This window comes from Oncorhynchus mykiss, chromosome 28, assembly GCF_013265735.2.
Source record: "Oncorhynchus mykiss isolate Arlee chromosome 28, USDA_OmykA_1.1, whole genome shotgun sequence".
Lineage (NCBI taxonomy): Eukaryota > Metazoa > Chordata > Actinopteri > Salmoniformes > Salmonidae > Oncorhynchus > Oncorhynchus mykiss.
The window spans coordinates 43,205,612-43,222,991 of record NC_048592.1 but is presented as its reverse complement, the minus strand read 5'-3'; the positions used below and the strand labels follow the sequence as shown (position 1 = coordinate 43,222,991).

Below are 17,380 nucleotides of genomic sequence, written 5' to 3'. Positions count from 1 at the left end.
CTGGAGAGAAGTGGCTTCTTTGCTGCCCTTCTTGTCACCAGGCCATCCTCCAAAAGTCTTCTCCTCACTGTGCATGCAGATGCACTCACACCTGCCTGATGCCATTCCTGAGCAAGCTCTGCACTGGTGGTGCCCCAATCCCGCAGCTGAATCAACTTTAGGAGATGGGCCTTCTTCACAACAATTGTACCGCTCTCCTTGGTTAATTTAAGTGCAAATCTTACTGGCAGCAATATCCTTCCCTGTGAAGCCCTTTTTGTGCAAAGCAATGATGTCGGCACGTGTTCCCATGGTTGACAGAGGAAGAACAATGATTCCAAGCACTACCCTCCTTTTGAAGCTTCCAGTCTGTTATTCAAACTCAATCAGCATGACAGAGTGATCTCCAGTCTTGTCCTCGTCAACACTCACACCTGTGTTAATGAGAGAATCATTGACATGATGTCAGCTGGTTCTTTTGTGGCAGGGCTGAAATGCAGTGGAAATGTTTTGGGGGGATTAATTTAATTTGCATGGCAAAGAGGGACTTTGCAATTCATTGCAATTCATCTGATCACTCTTCATAACATTCTGGAGTATATGCAAATTGCCATCATACAAACTGAGACTTTGTGAACATTTATATTTGTGTCATTCTCAAAACTTTTGGCCACAACTGTACTCTCCTTTCCTCTCTCTGCAGTGTGTTTCTGTGTGTTGGGTGGAGAGGGATATAGAAGCAACTATTCAGGAGATAAAACTGAGACAGAGAGGTATAGACAGTGCTGGGACAGTCACTGGTTAACACTGACCCACTGGTTAACACTGATCCACTGGTTAACACTGACCCACTGGTTAACACTGATCCACTAGTTAACACTGACCCACTGGTTAACACTGACCCACTAGTTAACACTGATCCACTGGTTAACACTGACCCACTGGTTAACACTGACCCACTGGTTAACACTGACCCACTGGTTAACACTGACCCACTAGTTAACACTGACCCACTGGTTAACACTGATCCACTAGTTAACACTGCCATTTGAACTGACCCACTGGTTAACACTGACCCATTGGTTAACACTGACCCACTGGTTAACACTGATCCACTGGTTAACACTGACCCACTGGTTAACACTGACCCACTGGTTAACACTGATCCACTGGTTAACACTGACCCACTGGTTAACACTGATCCACTGGTTAACACTGACCCACTGGTTAACACTGATCCACTAGTTAACACTGACCCACTGGTTAACACTGACCCACTAGTTAACACTGATCCACTGGTTAACACTGACCCACTGGTTAACACTGACCCACTGGTTAACACTGACCCACTGGTTAACACTGACCCACTAGTTAACACTGACCCACTGGTTAACACTGATCCACTAGTTAACACTGCCATTTGAACTGACCCACTGGTTAACACTGACCCATTGGTTAACACTGACCCACTGGTTAACACTGATCCACTGGTTAACACTGACCCACTGGTTAACACTGACCCACTGGTTAACACTGACCCACTGGTTAACACTGACCCACTAGTTAACACTGATCCACTGGTTAACACTGCCATTTGAACTGACCCACTGGTTAACACTGACCCACTGGTTAACACTGCCATTTGAACTGACCCACTGGTTAACACTGACCCATTGGTTAACACTGACCCACTGGTTAACACTGACCCACTGGTTAACACTGACCCACTGGTTAACACTGACCCACTGGTTAACACTGCCATTTGAACCACTGGTTAACACTGACCCACTAGTTAACACTGACCCACTGCCACTGATTAACACTGATCCACTGGTTAACACTGACCCACTGGTTAACATTGACCCACTGGTTAACACTGACCCACTGGTTAACACTGACCCACTAGTTAACACTGATCCACTGGTTAACACTGACCCACTGGTTAACACTGACCCACTAGTTAACACTGAACCACTGCCACTGATTAACACTGATCCACTGGTTAACACTGAGCCACTGGTTAACACTGATCCACTGGTTAACACTGACCCACTGGTTAACATTGACCCACTGGTTAACATTGACCCACTGGTTAACACTGACCCACTGGTTAACATTGACCCACTGGTTAACACTGACCCACTGGTTAACACTGCCATTTGAACTGACCGACTGGTTAACACTGACCCACTGGTTAACACTGACCCACTGGTTAACACTGATCCACTGGTTAACACTGACCCACTGGTTAACACTGACCCACTGGTTAACACTGATCCACTGGTTAACACTGACCCACTGGTTAACACTGATCCACTGGTTAACACTGACCCACTGGTTAACACTGACCCACTGGTTAACACTGATCCACTGGTTAACACTGATCCACTAGTTAACACTGATCCACTAGTTAACACTGACCCACTGGTCAACACTGACCCACTGGTTAACATTGCCATTTGAACTGCCTTAGACATGAAAAAAACACAAGCTTTCGTTGTACTTCTCCTGATCTCAGTCTTCGGACCAATGCTCAGCTGGCCTTCAGCATCATGTCTTCTCACACCGCCATTCCCTTATAATACAAACCTTGTCCTGCCTTATTGCTTACTTATGGTATTATATCCTATCATATCGTACCGTATCATATTGTATCGTACTGTTAAGTAAACCATTTCAGGTCGTACCTCTGACGAAGACGTAAGCGGAGTAGGACTGGAAGCCAGACTTGGTGTTAACTCTCAGGGTGTAGAGTCCTTCATCCTCCTTGTTAAGATGGATCAGTGTCAGGGTGGCTTTCTCTCCACTCCAGTGGGTGTGGACCCACTTGGACTCTGCCAGGGCCTTGCCTGGGGAGACACCACAGTATCAGACAGATGGACTCAGTAGTTCACAAAGGTAAAGCACAGGATAGTGTGAAATGAGGCCCAAGAACAGCTCAGTACAGCAACTTTGTGTGTGTGTGTGTGTGTGTGTGTGTGTGTGTGTGTGTGTGTGTGTGTGTGTGTGTGTGCATGCGCGTCCGGATCTCTGTCATTTTTTCTAATTTGTGACTCGTTTCAGGAATCTAGGCTTATGTCGCACGTCACTACAGGAGAGGCAATTGAATATAGACATTTATTTTTTATCAAAATGCGTTTTTGGGAATAAATGCCTTCTGGAAAATGTGAACTTTCATGTGCCTTAATAACAAACTTGTATTCTACCCTTAAATTACGAGCCTAGTTGGTTTAGCCACGGAAAAATACACAAACCTTCCCGCTAGCCATGATTGGCTGAGAAATGGATGGGCTGGACATGCCGGGAGATGAGCTTGGATTAGTCTGCCATGTAGCATGCTTCTGTCTATAACATGATCTGGTCAGTATGTGTTTATTTGTATTTATTTAACCTTGATATAATTAGGCAAGTCAGTTAAGAACAAATTCTTATTTACAATGACGGCCTACCAAAAGGCCTCCTGCGGGGACGGGGGCTGGCCTTAAAAATACAAATACAATTTCAAAGCAGAATAACTTCCCGATTGTTCCTCAACTGCCGTGTATGATATACCATTTTGTAGCTCTGAGTAGCTACTTTTATCCACTGTAAAATATATAATTTCAAATTTTCATAAGACCAAATCAAGGCGGTCGGTCACATTAGAAAAAAAATATAAAAAAATACAAATATATATTTTGTAGACAATAAAGAAAATCAATTATGGGTCAACATCTAAATATGTCTACCAGCGATGATCAAAGCTCATAAAGCTTATATTCTTGATCTGACTGAGTTCTCATTCAGCCTGCCTATTTGCAAACAAGTGGAGTCATGAACAGTGGTTTGTTGGTTATGTTCTCCTGCGTCCTTATTTGGCCTCCTGATTTGCCTTTTAGCAGCAGTCGGCTCAAGTAAGCAATAGAGACGCTACTGACAGTGTGCTTTGCGAGATGTCGGACAAAATACCATTTTAAAACTGTCCTGCAACTCTCGGAGAATGAGCGAACAACTGGTAAATAGCCGCTTATAGATATATAGTTGCTTATAGATAGCTGCCGGCAGAGACTTCTATTGCAGTAACGTTGAAGGGCTCTGGTTATTATTACTTAGCCTGCTAGAAGGATGACGTAAGAAGCTAACGTTAAAGTCTACCTAATCAGCAGGAGCAAAAATTATGCTACTAAAGTTCTCATAATAACGTTGCTTTACAGAAGGTAGGCTACTGCGACAGACCTTGATGTGGTGAGGCTGAGGCAGGCTGCAATGCATGCAGGAGGAAAGAGAGAGAGGAAGCAAGCAGAGAGGTGTGTACAGTGGTTCTCAAACGTGGGGAGAAAATCTGTACTAATCTCATCAAACAAGTTACAAACTTAAAAAAAATATATGATATGTTACATTAAAATACAAGGACTGTTTGTTTCAATATGAACATCTCCACAGGACCTATCTTCCCGGTAGGCCTACATTAAAATACAACCACTGTATCAATATGAACATCTCCACAGGACCTATCTTCCCTATAGATCTACATTAAAATACAACCACTGTATCAATATGAACACATCCATAGGACCTATCTTCCCCATAGGTCTACATTAAAATACAACCACTGTATCAATATGAACATCTCCACAGGACCTATCTTCCCCATAGGTCTACATTAAAATACAACCACTGTATCAATATGAACATCTCCACAGGACCCATCTTCCCTATAGGTCTACATTATAATACAACCACTGTATCAATATGAACACATCCATAGGACCTTTCTTCCCTATAGGTCTACATTAAAATACAACTACTGTATCAATATGAACATCTTCACAGGACCCATCTTTTCTATAGGCCTACATTAAAATAGAACCACTGAATCTTGTCCACAGGACCTAACTTCCCTACAGGTCTACATTAAAATACAATCAACATGCAAACAATACAGTTCTAAACATTTGATGTTTTTGTTTCTGAGGCTGCGTGTCAGTCTGAATAATTTGTCATATTTCCCCCCTTTCAGGAATATAACATTACAACTGTATAGCTAATGGGCTATGTGTTTGTAGATGGACTGAGGTGATGAACCTACAGCAGCCAACGTGATAATGGCTGGGTTCATTTTTGCTTGTTTTTGTTGTTCTCTAAATAGCATTTAAAGATTTTTAATTGTATAGAAATTAAGTAGGTTACGGCCCTGTGTGTGTGTTGCTACCCACCATCTCTGTACCAGAGGACATCAAACTGGTAGTGTTTAACGGTGTGTGTTGCTACCCACCATTTCTGTACCAGAGGACATCAGGCTGGTAGCGTTTAACGGTGGGGTAGACGATGACGGTGCAGCCCAGACTTAGAGTCTCTCCCTCCCGGCCGAACGCCACCTCAAACGAGTCTATGATGGCTGTCTCAAAGGTCACGCCGTGCTCCGAGCAGAACCCATCTAAAAGAGAGACAGACAGATGAGGGACAACATAGTGTTCTACAGAACTAAGACAACCTCTACAGTGCAGAGAGACAGACAGGAGACTAGAACTAAGACAACAGTCATACTGAACTATACCATGACACCTTTACAACATATAGAGAGACAGACAGGAGGCACATTTCAGATTCACATGGTTTAGGGTTAGGGTTAACACATCTAAAACATACAGAGAGACAGACAGGAGGCAGATTTCAGATTCACATGGTTTAGGGTTAGGGTTAACACATCTAAACCATACAGAGAGACAGACAGCAGGCAGATTTCAAACTAGACTCACGTGGTTTAGGGTTAGGGTTAACACATCTAAACCATACAGAGAGACAGACAGGAGGCAGATTTCAGATTCACATGGTTTAGGGTTAGGGTTAACACATCTAAACCATACAGAGAGACAGACAGCAGGCAGATTTCAAACTAGACTCACGTGGTTTAGGGTTAGGGTTAACACATCTAAACCATACAGATAGACAGACAGGAGGCAGATTTCAGATTCACATGGTTTAGGGTTAGGGTTAACACATCTAAAACATACAGAGAGACAGACAGGAGGCAGATTTCAGACTAGACTCACGTGGTTTAGCATCAAGAGTTCCCACTTTCTGTCCCTCCTGGAACCCTGGTGGAGATTTAAATGATATGTAAATGAATATGAATAACACATATTTGATTCAGCAAGTTGAGCACAATATAAACTATATTGGCAAAAAAAGTTAGAATTAAAGATACAGAAGAGATGTAAGTACATGATTTGAGAGGAGAAGAACATACTCTTGATAACCACGGTGGCCACGGAGGAGCTCTCTCCCTTTATGTTGAGAGCAGACACACGGTACTGAGCCGTGTCTAGGAAGTCACAGCTACAAGGCAGAACACAGACATTACAACACCTCCACAACAACCACAACACAACCCTGTCTTATATACCATACAACCAACCATAGGGTTAGGGTTACTATAGCTGCTACGTCAACCTACCTCTTGATCTACAGAGAGTGTTGCCAGGGTTACTATAGCTATTACGGCAACCTACCTCTTGATCTACAGAGAGTGTTGTCAGGGTTACTATAGCTACTACGGCAACCTACCTCTTGATCTACAGAGAGTGTTGTCAGGGTTACTATAGCTACTACGGCAACCTACCTCTTGATCTACAGAGAGTGTTGACAGGGTTACTATAGCTACTACGGCTACCTACCTCTTGATCTACAGAGAGTGTTGTCAGGGTTACTATAGCTACTACGGCTACCTACTTCTTGGTTTCCAGAGTGTTGTCAGGGTTACTATAGCTACTGCGGCAACCTACCTCTTTATCTACAGAGAGTGTTGTCAGGGTTACTATAGCTACTACGGCTACCTACTTCTTGGTTTCCAGAGTGTTGTCAGGGTTACTATAGCTACTGCGGCAACCTACCTCTTTATCTACAGAGAGTGTTGTCAGGGTTACTATAGCTACTACGGCTACCTACTTCTTGGTTTCCAGAGTGTTGTCAGGGTTACTACAGCTACCTACCTCTTGATTTCCAGAGAGTGCATGTTGTAGTTACTCTCTGCTGTGTACTTGTCAGGATGGGCCTTCTCATCTATCACCACATTGTTCTTATACCTGACGGAGGGAGTGAGAGAAGACATTGTTTTCAGAAGAACAGAAAAGGAGAAAAGGAGATCTCTGCGCTAGAGAGGCTTGACTCTTGATGAGAGCTGTTTGAAGTATTATACACTGAGTGAACATTAGGAACACCTTCATAATATTGAGTTGCACCTCTTTTTCCCCTCAGAACAGCCTCAATTCATCCGGGCGTGGACTCTACAAGGTGTTGAAATCGTTCCACAGGGATGCTGGCCCATGTTCACTCCAATGCTTCCCACAGTTGTGTCAAGTAGGCTGGATGTCCATTGGGTGGTGGACCATTCTTGATACAGATGGGAAACTGTTGACCGTGAAAAACCCAGCAGCGTTGCAGTTCTTGACACACAAACCGGTGCGCCTGGTACCTACTACCATACCCCGTTCTAATGCATTTCAATATGTTGTCCTAATCATTCACCCTCTGAAAGGCACACACACAATCCATGTCTCAATTGTCTCAAGGCTTAAAAATCCTTCTTTAACTCGTCTCCTCACCTTCATCTACACTGATTGAAGTGGTTTTAACATGTGACATCAATAAGAGACCATAGCTTTCACCTGGATTCACCTGGTCAGTCTGTCATGGAAAGAGCAGGTGTTCCTAATGTTTTGTACACTCAGTGTATGTAAATCTTTTCAACATGTATGTATGTATGTATGTATAGGTATGTATGTATGTATGTATGTATGTATGTGTAACAGTATCACTTTAGACCGTCCCCTCGCACATACCCGGGCGCGAACCAGGGACCCTCTGCACACATCAACAACAGTCACCCACGAAGCATCGTTACCCATCGCTCCCCAAAAGCCGCGGCCCTTGCAGAGCAAGGGGAACTACTACTTCAAGGTCTCAGAGCAAGTGACGTCACCGATTGAAAGGCAATTTAGCTCGCACCACCGCTAACTAGCTAGCGTTTCACATCCGTTACATATGTATGTATGTATGTATGTATGTACAGTGCATTCGGAAAGTATTCAGACCCCTTCCCTTTTTCCTCATTTTGTTACGTTACAGCCTTATTCTAAAATGGTTTCAATAAATGTTTTCCTCATCAAAACCCCATAATGACTAAGCGAAAACAGGATACACTACCAATCAACAGTTTGGGATCACTTAGAAATGTCCTTGTTTTTTAAAGAAAAGCAAATTTTTTGTCCATTAAAAACCTGTTAAGGATATGGCAGACATACGCCCCCTTTGGAGAGATTGGGTACCCCTAGTAAACTGAAAAAAAAATCTGTCAAAAATTGCTAATATATGCAAATAAAAATTATTATTGGATAGAAAACACTCTAAAGATTCTAAAACCGTTGGAATTATGTCTGTAAGTATAGCAGAACTCACAGGGCAGGCATTCTTCCAAACTTTCCAAAGTTTTTGTGGCCATGAAAGTTGGAGCAACTTTGACGTCATGGCCCCCACCCTTCCCAACCGGTTATGATTCTGGGGACACTTTCTATCTCTTCTGCTAGATGTCCTCTTTCAGTAGAGCGAATAGAGTAGAGAGAATTGACCCTATGGGAGTGAAATCAGTGCGTGCCACGAGAGAATAGGCTGTGCGTATGGGCGCGAATTGGTCCCAGCCATTCCTTTGTTCCAGCACTCAAGAGAAGGGCAGACGATGGCCGATTGAATTGAAGTTTGTTTTGCGTGTCTAAAACATCATAAAGCTTGCTTCTGCACTTAGTTTGACCTGTTTAGTCGACATATAATATGTAATTTTGAAGTTTTGATGCGCAACTTTTCCGGACCAGAGGACGTTTTGGGTGCATTTCAGCTGATGTTATTAGCAGTAGCTAATACAAAGACGCAAGACTTGAAACCAAACGATGTATTGGGTAAGTATGAAGCCTTCCAGAACATTCTGAACGAAGACCATCGAAGGTAAGGGAATATTTATGCTTAAATCTGTGTTTCTGTTGACTCCAACATTACGTAGAAATGTAGCTTGGAACTGAGCGCCGTCTCAGCATATAGAATAGTGTGCGATTTCTGTAACGTTAAAAATAAATCTAACAAAGCGGTTGCATAAAGAAGCAGTGTATCTTTCTAACTATATGTAGAACATGTATATTTAGTCAAAGTTTATGATGTCTATTTACGTTATCTTGCCGCGCTACATAGATTTCCTGCGGGCATTTTTGAGTAATTTCTGAACGTGAACTCACTGTAAATGGACATTTATGGATATAAATGGCATGTTATTGAAAAAACAATAATATGTACCGTGTAACATGTCATATTACTGTCATCTGATGAAGATTTTCAAAAGGTTAGTGAGCGATTTATTTTTTAATCCTGCGTTTGTTGATTGCATGTTTTGGCTATTCAAATGAGCTGTGTCTGGTGGTGGTTTTACATATATATGTGCTATGTTTTCGCCGTAAAACATTTTAGAAATCTGACTTGCTGGCTAGATGAACAAGGTGTTTATCTTTCATTTGAGCTATTGGACTTGTTAATGTGTGGAGGTTAAATATTTTTAAGAATATTTTTGCGTTCCATGCGCCACCGTTTCAGCTGAACGTGGGAGGGTTGATTCCCAATTGGGAACCAGTATCGTAGACAGGTTAAAATAACATAAATTGATCAGAAATACAGTGTTGACATTGTCAATGTTGTAAATGACTATTGTGGCTGGAACGGCAGATTTTTTTAATGGAATATCTACATAGGTGTCCAGAGGCCCATTATCAGCAACCATCACTCCTGTGTTCCAATGGCACATTGTGTTAGCTAATCCAAGTTGATCATTTTATAAAGGCTAGTTGATCATTAAAAAACCCTTTTGCAGTTATGTTAGCATAGCTGAAAACTGTCATTCTGATCAAAGAAGCAATTAAACTGGCCTTCTTTAGACTAGTTGAGTATCTGGAGCATCAGCATTTGTGGGTTCGATTACAGGCTCAAAATGGCCTGAAACAAAGCACTTTCTTCAAAAACTTGTCAGTCTATTCTTGTTCTGAGAAATTAAGGTTATTCCATGTGAGAAATTGCCAAGAAACTGAAGATCTCGTACAACGCTGTGTACTATACTCCCTTCACAGAACATCCCTCTCCCAAAGTCAGTGGGAGAGGGATGACAGGTAGTGGGAGAGGGATGAAAGGCAGCAGTAGAGGGATGAAAGGCAGTGGGAGAGGGATGAAAGGCAGTGGGAGAGGGATGAAAGGCAGTGGGAGAGGGATGAAAGGCAGCAGTAGAGGGATGAAAGGCAATGGGAGAGGGATGAAAGGCAGTGGGAGAGGGATGAAAGGCAGCAGTAGAGGGATGAAAGGCAGAGGGAGAGGGATGAAAGGGAGCGGGAGAGGGATGAAAGGGAGCGGGAGAGGGTGTATGTGTGTGTCTCACCATGCAATACGTGGTTTAGGCCATCCAGACACGGTGCAGTGCAGCTTGACAGTCTTGCCCTCCCAGACAGTCTGTCCTCGGGGACGAACTATGAACTCAGGAGGATGGGTCAGGTTGTCACTGTTCTGTTTCTTACGGAACTCTGCTCTCTCCTCAACCTACAGGGGGACAGGAAGTGGTTAAAATGCTGCTCTCTCCTCAACCTACAACATGACAGGAAGTGGTTAAAATGCTGCTCTCTCCTCAACCTACAGGGGGACAGGAAGTGGTTAAAACTCCGCTCTCTCCTCAACCTACAGGGGGACAGGAAGTGGTTAAAACGCCGCTCTCTCCTCAACCTACAAGGGGGGCAGGAAGGGGTTAAGATTCTGCTCTCTCTCCTCAACCTACAAGGGACAGGTAGCAGGGATATGGAGAGGAAAGGGTTAACTCCTCTAAGACTGAAAAAAGACCACAAGTAATGTGGTGTCCAGGATGACTTTCTTCTGTAGTTCCAGTCAATCGATAAATCAATAGTACTGACCTTCTTGCTGAGCTCCAGGCGGTCAGCTGACTCTCTAATGTGCCTCTTCCTGCTCTTCTTCTCCACGGTAATCGTCTCCATGGAGCTGGTCTCCAGGGAGAACAGGTTCCTCATGGCAACATGCCCCACTCCCTCCTCCTTCACTTCTTCCTGGACCTCAACTAGGCCCCGGGCAAACTCATGGCTACGGACAAAACAGACAACACGGTTGAAACTCATGGATACAGACACCACAGCAGACAACAACAGACACTGTTCAAACTCGTAGCACACGCTCCAGCAGGTATATCTCACTGGTCAAAGCCAATTCATACTTTGGCCGCCTTTCCTATCTCTACTTGCACATTCATCTTCTCCATTCAAGTGTTTAATTTCTATATTGTAATTACTTTCGCCACCATAGCCTGTTTATTGCCTTTACCTCCCTTATCTGACCTCATTTGCACTCACTGTATATAGACTTATTGTTTTTGTTTGTTCTACTGTATTATTGACTGTATGTTTTGTTTATTCCATGTGTAACTCTTTGTTGTTTGTGTCGAACTGCTATGCTTTATCTTGGCCAGGTCACAGTTGTAAATGTAAACTTGTTCTCAACTGGCCTACCTGGTTAAATACAAATATAACATTTTAAAAAGACGTGGTCTGCTTACCAGACTTTTCTCACATCTTTCAACTCTGTATTTCACCACTGCTTTACCTTAGTTTAACCATGTAAGAGAGCAGCAGAAGGGTTCTGAAAACCTTGGTTTTCAACCAGTCTTAAAAAATTCTCAGTAAAAACAAAATAGGGACACCTCCCTCTGCAACTGGATCCTGGACTTCCTGACGGGCCGCCCCCAGGTGGAAAGGGCATCAAATGAAATCAAATTTGATTTTTTCACATACACATGGTCAGCAGATGTTAATGTGAGTGTAGCGAAATTCTTGTGCTTCTAGTTCCGACAATACAGTAATAACCAACTAGTAATCTAGCTAACAATTCCAAAACTACTACCTTATACACACAAGTGTAAAGGGAGGAAGAATATGTACATAAAGATATATGAATGAGTGATGGTACAGAACGGCATAGGCAAGATGCAGTAGATGGTATCGAGTACAGTATATACATATGAGATAAGTAATGTAGGGTATGTAAAAATATAAAAGTGGCATTGTAGTGGCTAGTACTACATGTATCACATAAAGATAGCAAGATGCAGTAGATGATATAGAGTACAGTATATACATATGAGATGAGTAATGTAGGGTATGTAAACATTATATTAAGTGGAATTTTTTAAAGTGGCTAGTGATACATTTTTACATCAATTTTTACATTGTTAAAGTCGCTGGAGTTGAGTCAGTATGTTCACAGCAGCCACTCAATGTTAGTGATGGCTGTTTAACAGTCTGATGGCCTTGAGATAGAAGCTGTTTTTCAGTCTCTCGGTCCCTGCTATGATGCACCTGTACGGACCTCGCCTTCTGGATGATAGCGGGGTGAACAGGCAGTGGCTCGGGTGGTTGTTGTCCTTGAAGATCTTTATGGCCTTCCTATGACATAGAGTGGTGTAGGTGTCCTGGAGGGCAGGTAGTTTTCCCCCGGTGATGCGTTGTGCAGACCTCACTACCCTCTGGAGAGCCTTACGGTTGTGGGCCGAGCAGTTGCCGTACCAGGTGGAGATACAGCACGACAGAATGCTCTCGGGCCTCAAGGGTGGTCCGTGGGGTGACGCACAATTGACCTAGCAACGTCCGGGTTAGGGAAGGTTTGGCCGGTAGGGATATCCTTGTCTCATCGCGCACCAGCGGCTCCTGTGGCAGGCCGGGCGCAGTGCGCGCTAACCAAGGTTGCAGTGTGCAGGAGGGCGGGGGAGGGCGAAAGGAGGGCGGGGGAGGGCATTTTATGCGTCAGAATAACAATGATCCAGGGTTTTACCAGCCCTGGTAGCACAATCGATATGCTGATTTAGGGAATCTTGTTTTCAGATTAGCCTTGTTAAAATCCCCAGCTACAATGAATGCAGCCTCAGGATATGTGGTTTCCAGTTTACATAGGGTCAAATGAAGTTTGTTCAGGGCCATCGATGAGTCTGCTTGAGGGGGAATATATGCAGCTGTGATTATAATCGAAGAGAATTATCTTGGTAGATAATGCGTTCGACATTTGATTGTGAAGAAGTCAGGTGAACAGAAGAACTTGAGATCTTGTATGTTGTTATGATCACACCACGTCTCGGGAATCATAAGGCATACGGGAATCTCGGGAATCATCCTCACTAACGACGCCTTTTTGCCTTTTCCCTGCCTGTACTGTTACCTTTTTGGAGTCCCTGTGTATGACCTTCTACCTGACCCTGGACCCAGCTACCTTCCAGAAGGACAACCATCTCTGCAGAACTCCACCAATCAGGCCTTTAGGGTAGAGTGGCTAGACGAAAGCCACTCCTCAGTAAAAGGTACATGACAACCCAGCTTGGAGTTTACCAAAATGCACCTAAAGGACTCTAAGACCATGAGAAACAAGATTCTCTGGTCTGATGAAAGCAAGATTGAACTATTTGGCCTGAATAGCAAGCTTCACGTCTGGAGGAAACCTGGCACCATCCCTACGGTGAAGCATGATGGCAGCATCATGCTGTGGGGATGTTTTTCAGAGGCAGGAACTGGGAGACTAGTCCGATCGAGGGAAAGATGAACTGAGCAAAGTACAGAGAGATCCTTGATGAAAACCTGCTCCAGAGCGCTCAGGACCTCAGACTGGGGCGAAGGTTCACCTTCCAACAGGACAACGACCCTATGCACCAAGACTTGAACCCGACCGAACATCTCTGGAGAGACCTGAAAATAGCTGTGCATGTACCCTTCCCCATCCAACCTGACAGAGCTTGAGATGATCTGCATAGAAGAATGGGTGAAACTCCCCAAATACAGGTGTGCCAAGCTTGTAGCATCATACCTAAGAAGACTTGAGGCTGTAATCACTGCCAAAGGTGCTTCAACAAAGTACAGATTTAAGGGTCTGTTTTAAGAATAAGGCTGTAACATAACAAAATGTGGAAAATATCAAATTAACTCTAGTTATGTTTCTGATAGAGAACAATTTGTTTATGCAAATGGATGTGCATCTACCAGGGCCAAGATATCCTGGTGTACCACAGGATTCGACAATTGGACCTTTGTTATTCCTCATCTATTTCAATGACCATGCTGCTGGGTCTTCTACCGTACTTTACATTCTCTTTGCTGATGTTACCAACTAAGGCATGGCCACACTTTCTGAATGCTTCCAGATAAACAAATGATCTTTAAAATGTTAAAAAAAATCCAACTTTATTGTTTCACTAGTAAGAATAAGAAATATTGTACAAAATATATATTAAAAAAAGGAGCCATAATTTCAATTGGTGGGAATGAAATGGATGAAAAGTTATCCTGGAAAGATCACATTCAGTCTGCAGCAAAGTGATGAAATCTGTTGTTATCATCAGAAAAAGGAGTGGTTTGGTTCATCAGGTTTGCTTCCTAACTCTATAATATAGCTTAATTTACCCATATCTCATTCACTGTAATATTGTCTGGGCCAGAACATATGCCTCCTACCTACACAAATTACTCATCATACAAAATACATTTACAAGACTTGACACCTCCTCTAATTAACTGGCTCCATCTGCACCTTTGTTTAAGAAACTCAATATCCTGTCTATTTACGACATTAATGTACAACAATTATGCCCTTTCGTCTACAAATACTCATACCTCCCAGACAGTTTACCTAAACCCTTCAATGGATTCTTCAGGTCCCAGTTTACCTAAACCCTTCAATGGATTCTTCCAGGTCCCAGACAGTGTACCTAAACCCTTCAATGGATTCTACCAGGTCCCAGTTGACCTAAACCCTTCAATGGATTCTACCAGGTCCCAGTTTACCTAAACCCTTCAATGGATTCTTCAGGTCCCAGTTTACCTAAACCCTTCAATGGATTCTTCCAGGTCCCAGACAGTTTACCTAAACCCTTCAATGAATTCTACCAGGTCCCAGTTTACCTAAACCCTTCAATGAATTCTACCAGGTCCCAGTTTACCTAAACCCTTCAATGAATTCTACCAGGTCCCAGTTTACCTAAACCCTTCAATGAATTCTACCAGGTCCCAGTTTACCTAAACCCTTCAATGGATTCTACCAGGTCCCAGTTTACCTAAACCCTTCAATGGATTCTTCCAGGTCCCAGACCGTTTACCTAAACCCTTCAATGGATTCTTCCAGGTCCCAGTTGACCTAAACCCTTCAATGGATTCTTACAGGTTAATTCTGAAATACATATTTTTAACACAAGACACAGTGATAACCTTTACCCTCCCCGCTGAAGCACCCCACATAGTCAATTGTTTATCAAATACAGAGTACTCTGAAATTGTTATTTTCACATTGCCAAAACATCATCATCCCTCAATAACTTCAAGCGAAGACTGACGAACCAAACTACTCATTAATATCCTCCATGAAGACTGAAGGTCAGGCTGATGAACCAAACTACTCAGTAATCTCCATGAAGACTGGGGATCAGCCTGATGAACCAAACTACTCATGAATATCCTCCATGAAGACTGGAGGTCAGCCTGATGAACCAAACTACTCAGTAATCTCCTCCATGGAGACTGGAGGTCAGCCTGATAAACCAAACTACTCATTGTGATTGCTGATCAGTTAATTGTACATTTATTATTAGTGGGTTTTGTTATGTGTTTTAACAAACCTTTTTTTATTTTTGTACTTACCGAATGTATTTATATAGTATTTTGTGCTTCCAACCACCTGCACACCGTTTATTTATTTGTTTTTATCTGTACTGTTGTTGTCCACTTGTTTTCTTTGGTACAAATAAATTAAACTAAACCTGAACATCCCCTAGTTACAGTGCCTTGCGAAAGTATTCGGCCTCCTTGAACTTTGCGACCTTTTGCCATATTTCAGGCTTCAAACATAAAGATATAAAACTGTATTTTTTTTGTGAAGAATCAACAACAAGTGGGACACAATCATGAAGTGTAACGACATTTATTGGATATGTCAAACTTTTTTAACAAATCAAAAACTGAAAAATTGGGCGTGCAAAATTATTCAGCCCCTTTACTTTTAGTACAGCAAACTCTCTCCAGAAGTTCAGTGAGGATCTCTGAATGATCCAATGTTGACCTAAATGACTAATGATGATAAATACAATCCACCTGTGTGTAATCAAGTCTCCGTATAAATGCACCTGCACTGTGATAGTCTCAGAGGTCCGTTAAAAGCGCAGAGAGCATCATGAAGAACAAGGAACACACCAGGCAGGTCCGAGATACTGTTGTGAAGAAGTTTAAAGCCGGATTTGGATACAAAAAGATTTCCCAAGCTTTAAACATCCCAAGGAGCACTGTGCAAGCGATAATATTGAAATGGAAGGAGTATCAGACCACTGCAAATCTACCAAGACCTGGCCGTCCCTCTAAACTTTCAGCTCATACAAGGAGAAGACTGATCAGAGATACAGCCAAGAGGCCCATGATCACTCTGGATGAACTGCAGAGATCTACAGCTGAGGTGGGAGACTCTGTCCATAGGACAACAATCAGTCGTATATTGCACAAATCTGGCCTTTATGGAAGAGTGGCAAGAAGAAAGCCATTTCTTAAAGATATCCATAAAAAGTGTCGTTTAAAGTTTGCCACAAGCCACCTGGGAGACACACCAAACATGTGGAAGAAGGTGCTCTGGTCAGATGAAACCAAAATTGAACTTTTTGGCAACAATGCAAAACGTTATGTTTGGCGTAAAAGCAACACAGCTGAACACACCATCCCCACTGTCAAACATGGTGGTGGCAGCATCATGGTTTGGGCCTGCTTTTCTTCAGCAGGGACAGGGAAGATGGTTAAAATTGATGGGAAGATGGATGGAGCCAAATACAGGACCATTCTGGAAGAAAACCTGATGGAGTCTGCAAAAGACCTGAGACTGGGACGGAGATTTGTCTTCCAACAAGACAATGATCCAAAACATAAAGCAAAATCTACAATGGAATGGTTCAAAAAGAAACATATCCAGGTGTTAGAATGGCCAAGTCAAAGTCCAGACCTGAATCCAATCGAGAATCTGTGGAAAGAACTGAAAACTGCTGTTCACAAATGCTCTCCATCCAACCTCACTGAGCTCGAGCTGTTTTGCAAGGAGGAATGGGAAAAAATGTCAGTCTCTCAATGTGCAAAACTGATAGAGACATACCCCAAGCGACTTACAGCTGTAATCGCAGCAAAAGGTGGCGCTACAAAGTATTAACTTAAGGGGGCTGAATAATTTTGCACGCCCAATTTTTCAGTTTTTGATTTGTTAAAAAAGTTTGAAATATCCAATAAATGTCGTTCCACTTCATGATTGTGTCCCACTTGTTGTTGATTCTTCACAAAAA

The 17,380-nt window shown here is 42.8% G+C and overlaps 1 protein-coding gene across 5 annotated transcripts in view; it reads right to left on the bottom strand.

Moving 5' to 3' along the window:
- Positions 1 to 17,380, bottom strand: part of myom1a (myomesin 1a (skelemin)) — a 103,724-nt gene that overhangs the window by 79,782 nt on the left and 6,562 nt on the right. For all 5 annotated transcript variants that reach the window (XM_036966995.1, XM_036966992.1, XM_036966994.1 and 2 more), the window contains 7 exons: positions 10,944 to 11,127; positions 10,421 to 10,578; positions 6,951 to 7,043; positions 6,209 to 6,297; positions 6,012 to 6,056; positions 5,234 to 5,395; positions 2,667 to 2,828 (listed from right to left, as the gene is read on the bottom strand). In XM_036966995.1, the coding sequence (XP_036822890.1) occupies positions 2,667 to 2,828; positions 5,234 to 5,395; positions 6,012 to 6,056; positions 6,209 to 6,297; positions 6,951 to 7,043; positions 10,421 to 10,578; positions 10,944 to 11,127 (893 nt within the window). The remainder of the gene's footprint in view (positions 1 to 2,666; positions 2,829 to 5,233; positions 5,396 to 6,011; positions 6,057 to 6,208; positions 6,298 to 6,950; positions 7,044 to 10,420; positions 10,579 to 10,943; positions 11,128 to 17,380) is intronic.